The 14,210-nt window shown below is 38.7% G+C and overlaps 2 protein-coding genes across 3 annotated transcripts in view; one reads left to right on the top strand and one right to left on the bottom strand.

Moving 5' to 3' along the window:
• Window positions 1-14,210, top strand: part of LOC117388682 (partitioning defective 3 homolog) — a 513,479-nt gene that overhangs the window by 100,548 nt on the left and 398,721 nt on the right. The window lies entirely within an intron of this gene.
• Window positions 3,130-6,553, bottom strand: LOC117388188 (uncharacterized). 2 transcript variants are annotated; one of them, XM_055229905.1, is made up of 5 exons: window positions 6,203-6,553; window positions 5,731-6,127; window positions 5,055-5,210; window positions 4,172-4,264; window positions 3,130-3,451 (listed from the first exon to the last, which is right to left on the bottom strand). In XM_055229905.1, exons 1-5 carry the CDS (start codon window positions 6,229-6,231, stop codon window positions 3,131-3,133), a joined length of 996 nt encoding a protein of 331 aa, XP_055085880.1. In that variant the 5' UTR covers window positions 6,232-6,553; the 3' UTR covers window position 3,130. The 2 variants fall into 2 exon arrangements, with proteins under 2 accessions (XP_055085880.1, XP_055085879.1); XM_055229904.1 differs by having other exon boundaries at window positions 5,731-6,553.

Here is a 14,210-nt window from a genome sequence, read left to right as displayed (position 1 = left end):
TGTGCAGAAATATGAGTCAATAGTTCATTAATCACACACGGGGAGCAGGGAGCGGGTGGCAGACCAGACGGGTGTAGTGCAGAGCGGGGACGGGAAAGCCAGGACCAGAGCGAGGGCAGGATCGGGACGAGACCAGGGCAAGCCGAGCAGGAGTAGTCCAGAGAGCGGGGGCCAGGGCAGGAGACGGGAAGCAAGCCGGAGACCAAGACAAGACAGGAGGCGAAGGCAAAGGGTGGACTGTACCAGAGCTGGGGTGCGGAGTCAGGAGCAGGGACGAGCGGGAGAGCAGGAATCTGGAGAGTAGCAAAAATGGATTCATGACAGCAATACAATATTTACTATTCTGCTGCTTTTAAATAACAGATGTATTCAAATGATGGATTTACTGTGGATATGTTTTTCTGAATGTAATTTTTTCACAATATTTTTTCTTTTTTTTCATTTATCTTTATTTATACAGAGCAAGCCCAGATTATTAAAGTGCATTAGTGGCACCAAGGTGTCCAGTTTTGCATGTCCTTGAAATGTATTCCATGTTCGGGAGGCAAAATAACCAAAAGCTTTTTTTTTTTTTTTCAGTTTTAAGGCGGCCAGATTTTAGACAAACCATCATGAGATCTTGTATTAAAAGTTCTCGAATCAAAGTTCAAAAAGCAAGTGAGATATTCAGGCCGTCTATCAAGAAGTCCTGATAAATACATTTTATATAGTGTTATTCTTTTCTGACAGATAGCGATGGCCACCCTAAATGCACTTTTACCAGTTTTTCTTGAACTCCTGAGCTGTGCACAAGAATCCCAATGCGTATGAACTTTTGTGTGTGCACATTTGGCAAATTAACATCTTGAATCTTGAATCTGTCTGTACCGTTAAAACTCAAATCCAGAGCAGAACTCTAAAACGATCACGAAACATGTCAGTCTGATTAACAGTTGAGCGCGATTGATGAACACAGCTGCTCTTCCTCCCTGGAGAGATTTGGTTAAGGAACACAGATTTTAAAATCCAGAGCTCTTCCTAGATTATAACAGATTACAAATTTAGTACAATGTATAGACAGTGGAAAGCGGGGGTTATTTTTATGTTGTAGCTGGTTGTCAGATCAAAAAAACGTAACGCACGACGGGGCTTTGTTAGTTGCCCCTTCCCCCACTCCCCATGTCTCCTCCTGCCCCACCACCTGCCCCACCATCTACCCCACCTGCCCTAGGCTTCAAAGCAATCCGACATGAAAGGCGGCCCTGATCACTGCCTCCTTTGTGTTGTTGTTCCTATGGAAATGCAAAGGGGTGAACTTGCTCTGACTTTCCATATTTGTAACTTCACCCAGTACTTTGTTACTTATCTCCATACGGACCATAACAGACCGACGGCAATGTGGAGCGTCGCTGCTTCTCCACGGCTTCTCCTTATCGTTATGGCTGCTCCACCACACTCCTCTCCTCCTTGCTCTCTCCCTCTGTCCTGTACCACCTCCTTCCTCCTCTCTCTCTCCCTCTCTGTCTCCTTTTTCTCCTCTCCACCCTCCTGTCCCACAATCTCTTGTCCTTTCTCCTCCTCCTCTCTCTCCTTCACCGCCCTTTTCTCCCTCTGTCTCTCTCTTCTTCACCCCCCCCTCTCTTGCTCTGTCTCCCCTTCCCTCTCTCTATCCTTCTCCTCCTACACTCAAAAAAATAATTCTTTGGATTTACTTAAAAGCATTGCGTCATCCGGTTGCACGCAATCACATTGAGTAATTGTTGTAAAGTATGCTTATATAGTACATACTTGACATACTTCAATAGGGTCTATGTAGATGGATTAAATATATACTAGATATTTTCATTACATAGTTAATACTCAACCTTATTGGGTGCAAACTACATAAATGCATTGCGTAATCCCTTTATAAAATACTTAATAGTAATTACTCAAGATGCTTAGGTAAATCTTAAGAATTCGCGTTCTTAACCCTAATTCAAACATATTAAGTAACTTGTATTAAATACCATTAAATAGAATTAACATCACTACAGTAACTTAATATTATGAATAAAACACATTCATATTTACTCAGTGCAGTTGCATGCAACCGGATGACGCAACATTGTTAAGTATCGCTTACAAAAGCAAGTCAAGTTTCCCAGAAGTGAACAAAAAACAGCATCAGGAATAATTTTACAATTCTTCATTTATTGTCTTTTTTAGAACATGACATTTTAAAACCATGCTTTAGTGCAAAACTAGCGCTCATTTTTACATCTCAAAACTAACTTTTTTTTTTAAACTTGAAAAGTGCAACATGAAGTTTTAAAAAACTGCTTCCCAATTGTGAAGAATTAACTTTACAAAGAGCAACCAACCTGCAAACATTAAAATTTGTAAACACGCCTCTTTAGGGCAGTCCTCTTTAAGTGAATAGGGTCTATTCTAAAAACATAAGATAACCTTTCTAAAATAGCTGTCCTTGTTTGAAAAATTAACGTGGCAAACAACAGATAAGATTGTGAAAAAAGTAAATAAAATATGTATGAAAAGGACAACATTTTGTCCCAAACCAACACATATGGTGCAAAGTAGCACCTACTAAAAATATAAATATTGATATTAATATCAAATTTGAGATATTGTGAATGTTTATGAATATCTGCAAAATAGGCAGAGATATTCAAACTTTCATCAATAATACACTTCATTTGAACATTTTTGCAGTAGCATTCTGGAAACCATCTTTGAACATTGTGAACAAGTGTATTAATGTATTGACTAAAATTGTGAAAAATCATCACAGACTTGCAATTTGCAATAATGAACTTTAACGAGCAAATTTAAAACTTAAATAATACATTGAACTTATTGGAATGTACTAAAGTCTACTTAACGTGTTCCTTTTTAGCAAAGAATATTTTAAATAAAATAAAGTTGTTTTTTAATCAAAAAGTAAGTAAAGCATTTCAAAAATGTTTTCAGTAATCCTGATTTGGAAATTTAAATTTGTTTGTTTACACTTGGCTTACTGCTCATCTGAGATCACCAAAAAATAAATACATAAATTTTTGTTCATATTTCCAACCTCTAGTGCAAAGTAAACACTGATAGAATAGCAGCCCATCTTAAAAAAAGAAAAAGTTGTAAAATATGGTCAGCTAATCTACTCAAGAAGCTTGTTTTTTAGAATTTGGATTTTGTTTGACATTTTTTTGTTATCAAGCTCCATCAACACCTTTTGGTAAAATTCAAAAGTGTACTTGAGATCCCGTGGGTAGTTCAAGTTGAGCACATACATCAGTCCAAAGAGCAAAGGGAAAGCAGTGGCTACCTCACGAAGATCCTGCAGTACAGAGACTCCCTCAATGATGATTCCCACATCCTCTGGATCTTCCTTGCCACCATCATCCCCTTCATGCAGGATGGCATAAATGCCAATAGAGGTCTTTGGCATTTGTTGCTGGGCATTAAGGAAATCAATATTCTAAAAAAAGACACAAAAAAAATACTTTATTACAGTGAACGCTCACTATAACGCGCTTCACCGGCTTCGCTTTTTTTTTTTTTTTACCGTGCATTGTGTTCTAGATCGGCACAAGAATTGAACTTGTGTCATGTCATTCATAACAGTTCTCAAACTTAATGGAAGGTGTCATATCCGTTTATAAAAATCTTCTTGCTCAGAAAAAGAAAGATTACCAACAACGACCCATGACAATGTTCTTCTCTCTGAGAAACACTCCTGCGCAGCCTTCAGTAGAAAAAGACGCTACAGCACTATTTCACGGATTTCATTTATCCCAGATTATATTCGGAATGTAAACCCCCACCATAAACAAAGATTCACTGTACAAGTTTTTCCAATAACATCAACGTATTCTTTTTATAAGAGATATAAACATTCTCGACTTAAAGAATGAGGGACACAGGTGTGGTGGTGGTGGGGGTGAGGAGATAAGAGGACTGTAGTTGTCTCAACTTTGATGCGGACAGTGACTAAGACCCAACACCAGGGGTCCATCTTTATAAGACTAAAGTACCAAAATATGCTTTTCTGCTGGACACAAATAAATCTTTACACCCATAGATACGTTATACCAAAACCATTAGTCATTAACAATAAGTAAGTAAAATTCTGATATTTTCCTCAAAATAGTATTATTATTATTATTATTAAAATTTACATTTCATACAATAAACTTACTACATATTCTTTTATCATGTTGCTTGGATCTTCATTCAGATAAGCAGAAAGGGCCTTCAGGGTACAACATCTTCTTTGGTCAATGGAGTCTCTCTGAAAAATAAATAAATAAAATTAAATTTGGGAGTAAATTAGGACCTATGCAGGGATTTCATACTTTAACGCGACTTTATTCATTCTGTATGTTCTATATGTGCCAAATGTTAAAACCATTTTATATTTTTTAAAATACAATAACAATAATATTCTGATTTAAACTTAAAAAGTAAAATTTTAAATATTAACTTTTTTATACTTTAATACACAGTATTTTTCAACTTTTTAAGCGACGGCACACTTTTTTTGGATTGAAGGCATTCTGTGACCACCATTTATAAATGTTTTTTACAATTTTTATAAAAACAAAAAAATATCCTATAAAGACTGTATTAATGTTAGCTGGTTAGCTGTACAAAATATATTGTTAAAAACCATTATGTTGAGATGTTAACAGTCTAATACATCCATTTATAAATAGTAACTAATTTATTGGAAATGTTTTCAAGGCACACCTAATACAACCTTTATCTCCTAGAGAGACACTTTTACAAACCAAAAATAACAGTTACGGTTGTAAGAAAACATTGTCAATATAACAGCAATAGTAAGCCTTAGTTGGAAACATACAAACATCTTTAGCTAGCTAAATATACATTTACAGTGGTTATATAGGGCATGTGTTAGATCTAATTTGAATTATTCAATACAGCATGTGGAGCGCAACTAGTAGCTCCTGAGCGACAAGTCGGAGACCCCTGCTGTGTACACTATTTAAATAGATTTTAATAAAATGAAAGTGGTGGTTCTGAGTAATGAAATTATTTCCAAGTTTAAAATGACAAACCTCATTAATTCCTGTCATGATTTCTGTTATCTTCCGTCCAGGTTTTCCTCCCTTCTTTCTAAAGATTTTCATCAGTTTAGGAGCATAAAGATCCAGCTGTGACATGAACTTTGAGGCCAATGGCATTGTGGTGATTCGTCTGAACTCTGCATTAATCTAGAAGACAGTGAAATAAAAATGTATTTAAATTATTTTTTTTTTTCCTGCCCCAAATACCAAATTATAAATGTATATAGCCTGTAAGCTTGGTGATGTTTAAAATGTTTTTTATCTGCAAAAGTTTAAAAAGAAATGTGTGTTCTGATGTAATTTTGTCAAATTAACAATTCTTAATTTTGGCCCAGTGTAAAACATGGCTGCTAAGGTAATTACCAAGTATGTCATTGTTTACAATGAGGAAGTAAAATTATAAATGTAAAAAATTCATCAAACTGGGATGACATTTATGATTTTTTTTTTTTAGGAAAGTCTTAGATGTAATTATCTAAACTGTTTTTTAGTAGAATTTGTTGCCTAGCCTCAGAGGTACTTCTTGTAAGTTCAATTATTTCAGTACAAAAAATTTGTGTCAGTATTGTCTTCTCCAACCATAACATTAGACTTTATGATTGTTGTGTGAGCATGCCATTTATGAGATGTTCTAATGACAACAGCATTGCAAGCCAACATGACATACCTCTCGATGAGAAAAGAGTGCAGGCCATCTACTTTTGAAATCTGCAATGAAGGGCATGTCTCGAACGATTTCTTGTCTCCTGTGTGGAAAAGTTCTCTCCATCTTTCTTTTGATTAGTTCATCATTATTCCTTTTCTGGACTTCAGAGAGGAGAGCCACCCTATCTTCCTCCTGACTTTCTTTATCCTCACCAGCCGGATAATCTGGGCAAAAGTTGACTTCTGCTCTACGAGCCTTTTTAACCTGATTTGGATGGACATTTACATCACCTCTACGTTTAAGGGAATTTATCTTTAGCTCACTGCATCCCATATTTCTAAGGTTGCTTCGGTAGTTACCCATCTTCTGCTTCAAAGTTATTTTCCAGGCTGAATAACCAGTCTCTGAGCCCAACTCTCTTAAGAATGGGTATGTACCAATCAGCGCTTTGCAAACATCATCAAATTCTATATCAGAAGGGTATGGTTTGTACCTAAGAATTTCAGAAGCCAAGCTTTGCATAATGTCACTTTTTAACTTGGGTGGCGGGGTGAAAAGAGCTCCAGTCTTTAAAAATTCATCATTGGCTTTTTTTAGCTGCAAATCTACCGTGTAACTAAAAGTGGGCAAAGTGAAAGTGCTAGGCCAAGGATCAATTCTGAGACTGGAGGAAGAATGAGATGAGGAAGGAGGTGAGTCAGTTGAGGATGATAGAATATCCGTATCGACAGACCACCTACAGGAGCCAGGACTGGAGTTGGGGCTACAAAATGAAGAACATGGTGTCTTTGGAACTTCTAGGTCAGGCTCTGGGACACGTGCACTGATTACTACTTTAACTTTGTCCATGTTCTTTAATTCAGTGGTGGAGGTGAGATTCAGGAATTCATTGAAGTCATTGTCCATGTACTGTAGTCTAAAATCTCCTGTTAGGGAACATTGCTTCTGAATCTCCATTTTAAGGTCTTCCAAAGTCTTTGGTATTCCGGATGGTAAAGCAAGTTTGACTGCATTGTTTTTTCCAAGGATCACAAGAAGTTTTGTTGGGTCAGTCATTGTGCTCATGTTATTCTGCAAAAAAAAAAAAAAATCCTACTCAATCAGTAAATAATTTACATTCCCCTATTTCGCCTCTGCATCAAGATGTCTTTGATATTGTTGCTGCTGCCTCTGTGTTTCAAATGCAGCTGTAATGACAATTTAGATTTTGTAACACATGCATTTCTTAAAACAATTGAGGCAAATGCCTTGAAAAGGCTGTTGTGCAATTTACTTTAGTTTAAAAATAATTTAAAAGTCAAATTTATCAAATTTTTTCCTTGCCAAATTTGGAATAATGAAGTGAACATTTGATACAGTTGCGGATACTGAATCAAAGTTATGAGATTTCTGAATTGTTACACCCCTAACATTGAATACATTTTAGGAGACATTTTTGATTTGTTCATTCAAAATGTTTTGTAACAATTACTAAAAAAAAAGAATAAACAGAGTGAAACTAAAATCTACATTTACAAAAACTTTGTTGCAAAGTTTTGAAGTCACAAGAAAATTTACCTCAACAGTGGATGAATCTTTTTAGTGTCACCATTCGCCAGGGTCCAACTTTGTATTCGCTGAGAGGATACCGATCCAGGAGGTCACCTAATTCCAGCAGGTTGAGTTCCCTTTCCGGTGGATCCAGGTGATATGATCTGAAGTGTTCTTTGTACCACGAAGCACGTTTCTTAACAACTAGTACCAACTTTCCTACCAAAACACAGAGTTGTACTATTTCTGCAAATTGTGGCAGACCAGCTAATGATCCATGTACAATAATCATGCCCTTTTTGTAGTTAATGCCATCAACTGTAACACTCTGAGAAAAATTAACAATAGAAATGTCTGGGTATTTCTGAGAGAAGCAAAGTGCAATATCATCTTTGAGAACTTCAACAGGCACAGGTGAGACATGTGCAACTTGCAGAGTTGCTTTTTCACCAGCAGATAAATGCAAATAATGGCCTATCATCACCTGATGCTTGTTAGCTAAAGATAGAGTTATGTTCCTAAAGCAGTTAGTGTGTCTGGCAACATTTTTAAAAAACGTGTGCTTAGACTCAAACCTTATTGTCCACAACAAGGCAAGAGGGCCAAACATACGAATGAGAGACGGGTAATGAGATACAAAATGGTGTTTTGGCAATGGTCGTTTATCAGGAAAAACTTCTTTGAATCTTTGACTGTGATCAAAAATCTTACTCTGCAAAAAAGCAATGGTGTCATCTGTATGAACAGGGCAAACAATCAGCTCAACAATATCTTTCAGATCAAGGAGGAGGTGCCAGGCTGGCTCATCTTCAGGGATAAAATGTCCAATGATTAGTGGTAACAATCTTAACAAACACCAATTTTCATGAGCATTACCACCCACTGTTTTTTTAGTTAAAAGAGTGTGAGGCAATTTCTGGGGGCGATTTGTTTGGTCAGTCCATCTGTATGGAAAGAACTGAATTAGCTGGTTTAAACTGTCAAAGGTTAGATACTTTTTACCAATCAGTATTTTGAAACACTCAGCTAATTCAAATGGCACAATGCCTTCGAAGAGATCGTGGGCGAGATCAGGAGGGAATCCTTCAGTAACCCTAAAGAAAGAGAGACTGTCAGCCAAAACACAAGTACTTTTCACTCCACAACAGGCTACTCTCTGCTCAGTTGCTGCAGCAACATGTTCTCGATGGACTTCTTCTGTTCTCAATTTGAAGTCATTTATGTTTGTTTCTGAAGACTCAATTTCCGAACGAGAAGCCGTGCAGAATCTACAAAAGTATTCCCCAGAAAAACTTTCAACATAACCTGCTAGTCCATGAGCTCCAAGGTTGTCAGCAACGACATATTGAATTGTCCCTTTCACAAATGTCCCCAGGTGATCAATGAAAACACCCTTGTTCTCCAGTACAACAAGATCTTGCAAAAGAGGCTCAAATATTTTTTGATACCCAAATGTCTTTAGGTCCTCACTTTTGCACAACAATGCTAAATATATTGAAGACAATGCTGAATGACTTCCAGGAGAGAGATTTCCAATAACCCAATAAACAGAGCAAAGTTTATGTTTTTTCCGTGATGTGCCTAACGGATTGCAGAGTTCGAAGTCGTCAATGTATAAGCACAAAGAGATTTTTAATTCTTCCCCCACAAGGAATTCATTGTTCAGAAAATTTAGACCATCTCGAAAAGACCTATATTGTTTCTCATTAACTGACTGATGTTCCTTGTGACTATCAACAATGTTTTGCAGAATATGTTTTTGGTGAAGTAACTGCTGTAATGACTTCAGGATGGGAACATACTGGAAAGAACGCTGGGTTTGAGAATCAAGAATATATTCGACTGGTTCAATCACTTGAAAGTGTTTTTTGTAATACTGTTTGCGCTTGTAAGAAGTAGCAAGTGGGCCTTCTTTTGCTATAGCTTTTAACAAAGGATTAGATGATATTGTGCAACTCAGTTCTTCAATGACATGGTGGTCTGCACAGATGTTATGTTTTCCAAGAGTATCTGTGATGATCTTCTTTGATATAGGCACAGATGCAGAACTGATCAAATAATGAAGTTCAGAAAGCAGTTCATCAATTGCAACACTTGGAACATGATAGCAGTTTTCAAGCTTCAATAAAAGAGATGCTAAGTTCAACTCTATAACATCTGACAAGCCTTTATCCTCTATGTCAGTGGCTTCAGTGTCATCACCACCTGCATTGCTGTCATCAGCAAGGGTCCCTTCTGAAGCAACACAAGCTGAGGTTTGGCTTTCAATGGTGTTCACAATCCCTGGTTTAAAGTCTTCTAAGGTGTATGGCGTGTGCTTCCGGGTTTTATGCGACTTGAACGTACCATAGATATTTGTTTGGTAAGAGCAACCCTTAAACATACAATGCACTGTCTCACTACTTTTTAGATGAGTGTTAATATGAGAAAAATACTCTTTTTCTGTAGCAAGACCACTAAATGTACACAGATGGCAGCTAAATGTTGCAACAGTTATGTGTTTTTTGCGTGGATGTACTCTGCTTGTATGGCTATAAAGAGTTTTAAAAGTCTTGAAAGTACACGGGCAATCCAAATATATACATGGATATAATGGTCTGGAAACATGAACTAACTTGTAGTGCCTAAACAAACGCGTCCTTGTTGACACCACCTTCTGGCACAATTTACACTGCCACATCAGCACATCTGTGGAAAAAAAGACAAAGCATAAGACATATATTTTTCAATAGCATTTTAAATATTTTAATTAATATTTTTGTTATTTTATAGCACTGCCTTCTGAAACTGGATTCTCAAACTTTGAAGCTCACCATGTATAATTGGACTGTGTAATAAAAGCTATTTAGCTATAATCTTGTGCTTTATGAGCTTTATCTGTCTGCACATTGGCCCTCCAAATACAAAACTACTAAAACCCACATTTGAAAGTTTAAAAAATCCAAATTTCACAAATTTCCAAATTTCTATCTGTGTAGGTAATTTTATCTTGTCTTATGGTCATTACAATAACTTTATAAAAGACTACATTAGATACATGTTCAATAATTTCATGATAACTCTATACATAAAACTAATTGATTTGATCATTAAAATATGCAAACAAAATCTTATTACAAAATGGAGGGAAGATTTATTATTTGTTCTACTTGTAATACAACGGCAGGAGTGATCCTGCATGCTCAAACCCTATCGAAGTATTTACAAAAAGATAATAGCCGAATTCCTTATTCAGTCTCCCTCTTCACCGGGATACAGCCCGAGGCTCCGCAGTCACGTCATCGCGGCGGTTGTGCCTGCCCATCGCCGCCTTCGCACGCACCACTACAGCTTTCATTTGGTCTCCGCTGGTCTCCGCTCACACACACACACCCACCGACCGACCGGCCGGTCCGCCCCGCGCTCATACATTCTTCCCATTCTCCCCCACGCCAGTGTAGCACGTGCAGCAGCCCCAGTCTGTAGTGCAAAAAGTATGCTAACCAAACTATTCCCTCAATTTAGCGTTCAATACATGCTCGTGACGAATCATGAATATTATATACAGCCGAAATGTCCGGATAAATAACGATATAAAGTATCAAAGTATCAAGTATCAAAGTTAATAAAGTTTTACTTACCAATAAATTTGAGAGAAAACTCCAAAGATGGTCAGGTCTCGTTGATTAGGGCAGGTGAAATTAGCGCATGCGTGTGTGCTCACATTTGAGCGGGCAAAAAAAATCAAATCAAATACGGAATCCCAGAAGGACATAACTCAAACATTTTACTTAAGAGTGTTGAGTAATCCCTTGCATATAGCCTTGAGTAATGCCAAATATTGAATGTATTTCATAATATTTACACAAGCATGTCAAAAATATGTGAAAAATCAAAGTGTTTAAATAAAAACTACAAAATACACTTTAATAAAAGTAACAACAGCCACAATTCTTGTCCTCTCCTCCCCTCTTTCCACCCTTCTCCTCCTCTCTCTGTCTCCCCTTCCTTCTCACCCCCTTTCCCCCTCTCTGTCCTTGCTCTCTCCCTCTCCTCTCCCTGTCCTCTCTCTCCTTCTCCCACCCACCCTCTCTCTCTGTCCTTCGCCACCCTTTTCTCCCTCAGTCTCTCTTCTTCTTCTCCTCCCCCTCTCGCTCTGTCTCCTCTCTCAATCCTTCTCCTTGTACTATATTATCCTCTCCTGCCCTCTTTCACCCCTCTCCTCCTCTCTCTCCCCTCCCTCTCTCTCCTCCTCCTTCTCAACCCCTTTCTCCCTCTGTCCCTGCTCTTGCTCTGCCCTTTGCCTCCTTCTTCCTCCTCTTCCCACCTCTCTCTCCCTCCTGTTCTCTCTTTCTCCCTCTCTCTCCTTTTTCTCCTTTCCACCCTCCTTTCCTACAATCTCTCTTGTCCTTTCTCCTCCTCTTCTTCTCCCCCACTCTGCCCCCCTCCTTCTACCCCCCCTCTCCTCCACCACCCTTTTCTCCCTCAGTCTCTCTCTTCTTCTCCTCTCCCACTCCCCTTCCCTCTCTCTGTCCTTCTTTACTACCTTGTCCTCTCCTCCCATCTTTCCACCCCTTTCCACATCTCTCTCCCCCTTCCTCTCTCACCTCCTCCTCCTCTCCCCCCTCTGTCCTTGCTCTCCCACTGTCCTTTACCTCCTTCTTCCTAATCCCTCCCCCTCTCTCCCTCCTGCTCTCTTTCTCCTTTGTCTTTTTCTCCTCCCTACCCTCCTCTCCCACAATTTCTCTTGTCCGTCCCCCTTCTCCTCCTCTCCCCCGCTCTATGTCTCCCCCTGTCTCCTCCCACGCACATCCTCTTTCTCTCTTTCACCACTCTTTTCTCCCTCAGCCTCTCTTCTTCTTCTTCTTCTCCTCTCCCACTCCCCTTCCCTCTCTCTCAATCCTTCTCCTCCTACTACCTTGTCATCTCTTCCCCTCTTTCCACCCCTCTCTCTATCTCTCTCTCCCTCTCTCTCCTCCTCCTCACCCCCTTTCCCCCTCTCTGACTCTCCATCCCTCTCCTTCACCTCCCTTTTCATCTTTCTCACTCTCTCTCTGTCTGTCTCTCACCTCCAACCCCCTCCTCTGTCTGTCCGTTTCTCTCCTCCACCCGCCCCACACCCCTCTCCCCCTCTCCCTCTCTCCCAGCAGCCCCGGGGCTCACAGGTAGATAGCGAGTGATTGGCAGGCGCAGTGACAGGCTGTGGAATGGGCTCAGGCCGGATGAGTGTCAACCCGGCTCCAGGGGCTTCGTGAGGAACAAGGGATTTATGGAGAGAGAAAGGGAGGGATAGAAGGAGAGAGAGCGAGAGAAAGACGGCTATAAGGAGGGAGACGGACAGAGAGGAGGAAAGAAAAGGAGAAGACAAAGAAGGAGGGGTGGAAGGAGAGAGAGCAGCTAAATTGTTTTTTCACACATCCCTGAGTACATACTGTAGCATTCAATAAATACCTTTCGAGTATCGAGTACTTTATAATAACTACACTTTAAGTAGCCATAATCAGTGATGGAAGAAGTACTCAGTGTTGTTACTTAAATAAAAGTACAGATACATGAAAAAGAAATACCCAAGTAAAAGTGTCATAAAAAATCTACTTCAGTAAAAGTATTGAAGTGCACATTTAAAAAGTACAATATTTCACACAGGTTTTGAGAACTATCAAAGTGTTAGAATACGAATAGTCATTTTAAACATTTCATTACTTTTTTTCTACTTTTTCTCCCTTCATCTCTCTCTCTGAACTTGCTGATTAGCCATGCCGCTCGCGTAGCTAACCAAACTTTTCCCTCGCTTTTTGACAAACTTCTGAATGTACTGTCACGAGTGTTGAGCAGGTACCAGAGAGGGAAAAAGAACAGTGAAATGAGATCTAAATTATGTGTGACGCATTCAGACCGAAAGCAGCGTTTGTGCCACGACTTTGGAGCTTCTGTCCCGTCTGTAGTAATAGTTACATCAGCTCCCCCTGGCCACGTGTGCCCTCCTCCATGAAGAGAGGACAGAGCTACTTCAAATAGTAGAAGATTTAAATGTTGTTATAGGTCAATGAACACATTTGTATTGATATTTCATGTTTTATACGTTAAAGCTGCGTTATGTACCCTAAAAGTAGTAAAAAATGACTTCACTTACAGTAAGAATGTATGTTTTTCATGATGTAGTTGAGTCGTCTCTCCACAGATCTAACCTGTATATTGGCCTAGTGTCTTTGGAGATGGATAAGTTCAATGCCATACTGTGGAACATTCCAAGAAATCACAAAAAATCTCCATGAAAACAAGAGACATGGAGAGAGAAAAGTTGCGTCTTTTAATGTGAATATTTATGGAAAACAGGTTAAAGTAATTACGTTTTCCAAGCTAAAAGAGCAATTATAATGAAGTAGTTTAAACAAGGATAAATACATTAGCTGGGTTAGCAACAGCTGTTTGAGCATGGAAATAATTTTGAACTTTTATTGTCTGCAAACCAGGAAATAATGCTGGTGTGCTTGTTAGTATGTCAGTTGTTAGCATTACCGTAACCGCAAATTGCCTCTGGAAGTTGTGAAAAGTGCTTATAAACTCATCAGGGTGAATAATTACGATACTAGGAATGCGTTAAGAAAGTGTGAAAAAAGTTTGGACGGCTACAAACTAATTCAAAACTAACTCCTTTTTGTGATAATCCCAAAAAATCTTAGGATATGAATTTTTGTCAATATGTACTGTCCCTGTATTATGCATCAATAAAGTCTCATAATACAAAAAAAACAAGTAAAACATGGTGGATTAACCTTCCATTGCACATACCACTTTAACCCATCAATGTTTTACTTGATTTAGGTCAGACAACACAAAAAACAGACAGGATTATCCACTGGGAGCCAAGACCTGTGTGTAACGTCACTGCAGAAACATCACAAACGCTTTTCCCCTTGGATTTTGTGTTCCATCTCCTCCAGAGACGGGCACATTTGCATATAAACAACTTCTTTTGATTCACTTCACAT

This window comes from Periophthalmus magnuspinnatus, chromosome 20 (genome assembly GCF_009829125.3).
Source record: "Periophthalmus magnuspinnatus isolate fPerMag1 chromosome 20, fPerMag1.2.pri, whole genome shotgun sequence".
NCBI classification, from domain to species: Eukaryota; Metazoa; Chordata; class Actinopteri; order Gobiiformes; family Gobiidae; genus Periophthalmus; species Periophthalmus magnuspinnatus.
This window is presented reverse-complemented; position numbering and strand designations above follow the sequence as displayed.

Coding starts and splice junctions, on each gene's coding strand:
- LOC117388188 (XM_055229904.1), bottom strand. CDS start 6,231: ATGCAAAGCTTGGCTTCTGAAATTCTTAGGTACAAACCATACCCTTCT. Junction 4,265..5,054: donor TCATGACAGGAATTAATGAG/GTTTGTCATTTT, acceptor TTTATTTTTCAG/AGAGACTCCATTGACCAAAG. Junction 3,452..4,171: donor ACATGATAAAAGAATATGTA/GTAAGTTTATTG, acceptor GTCTTTTTTTAG/AATATTGATTTCCTTAATGC.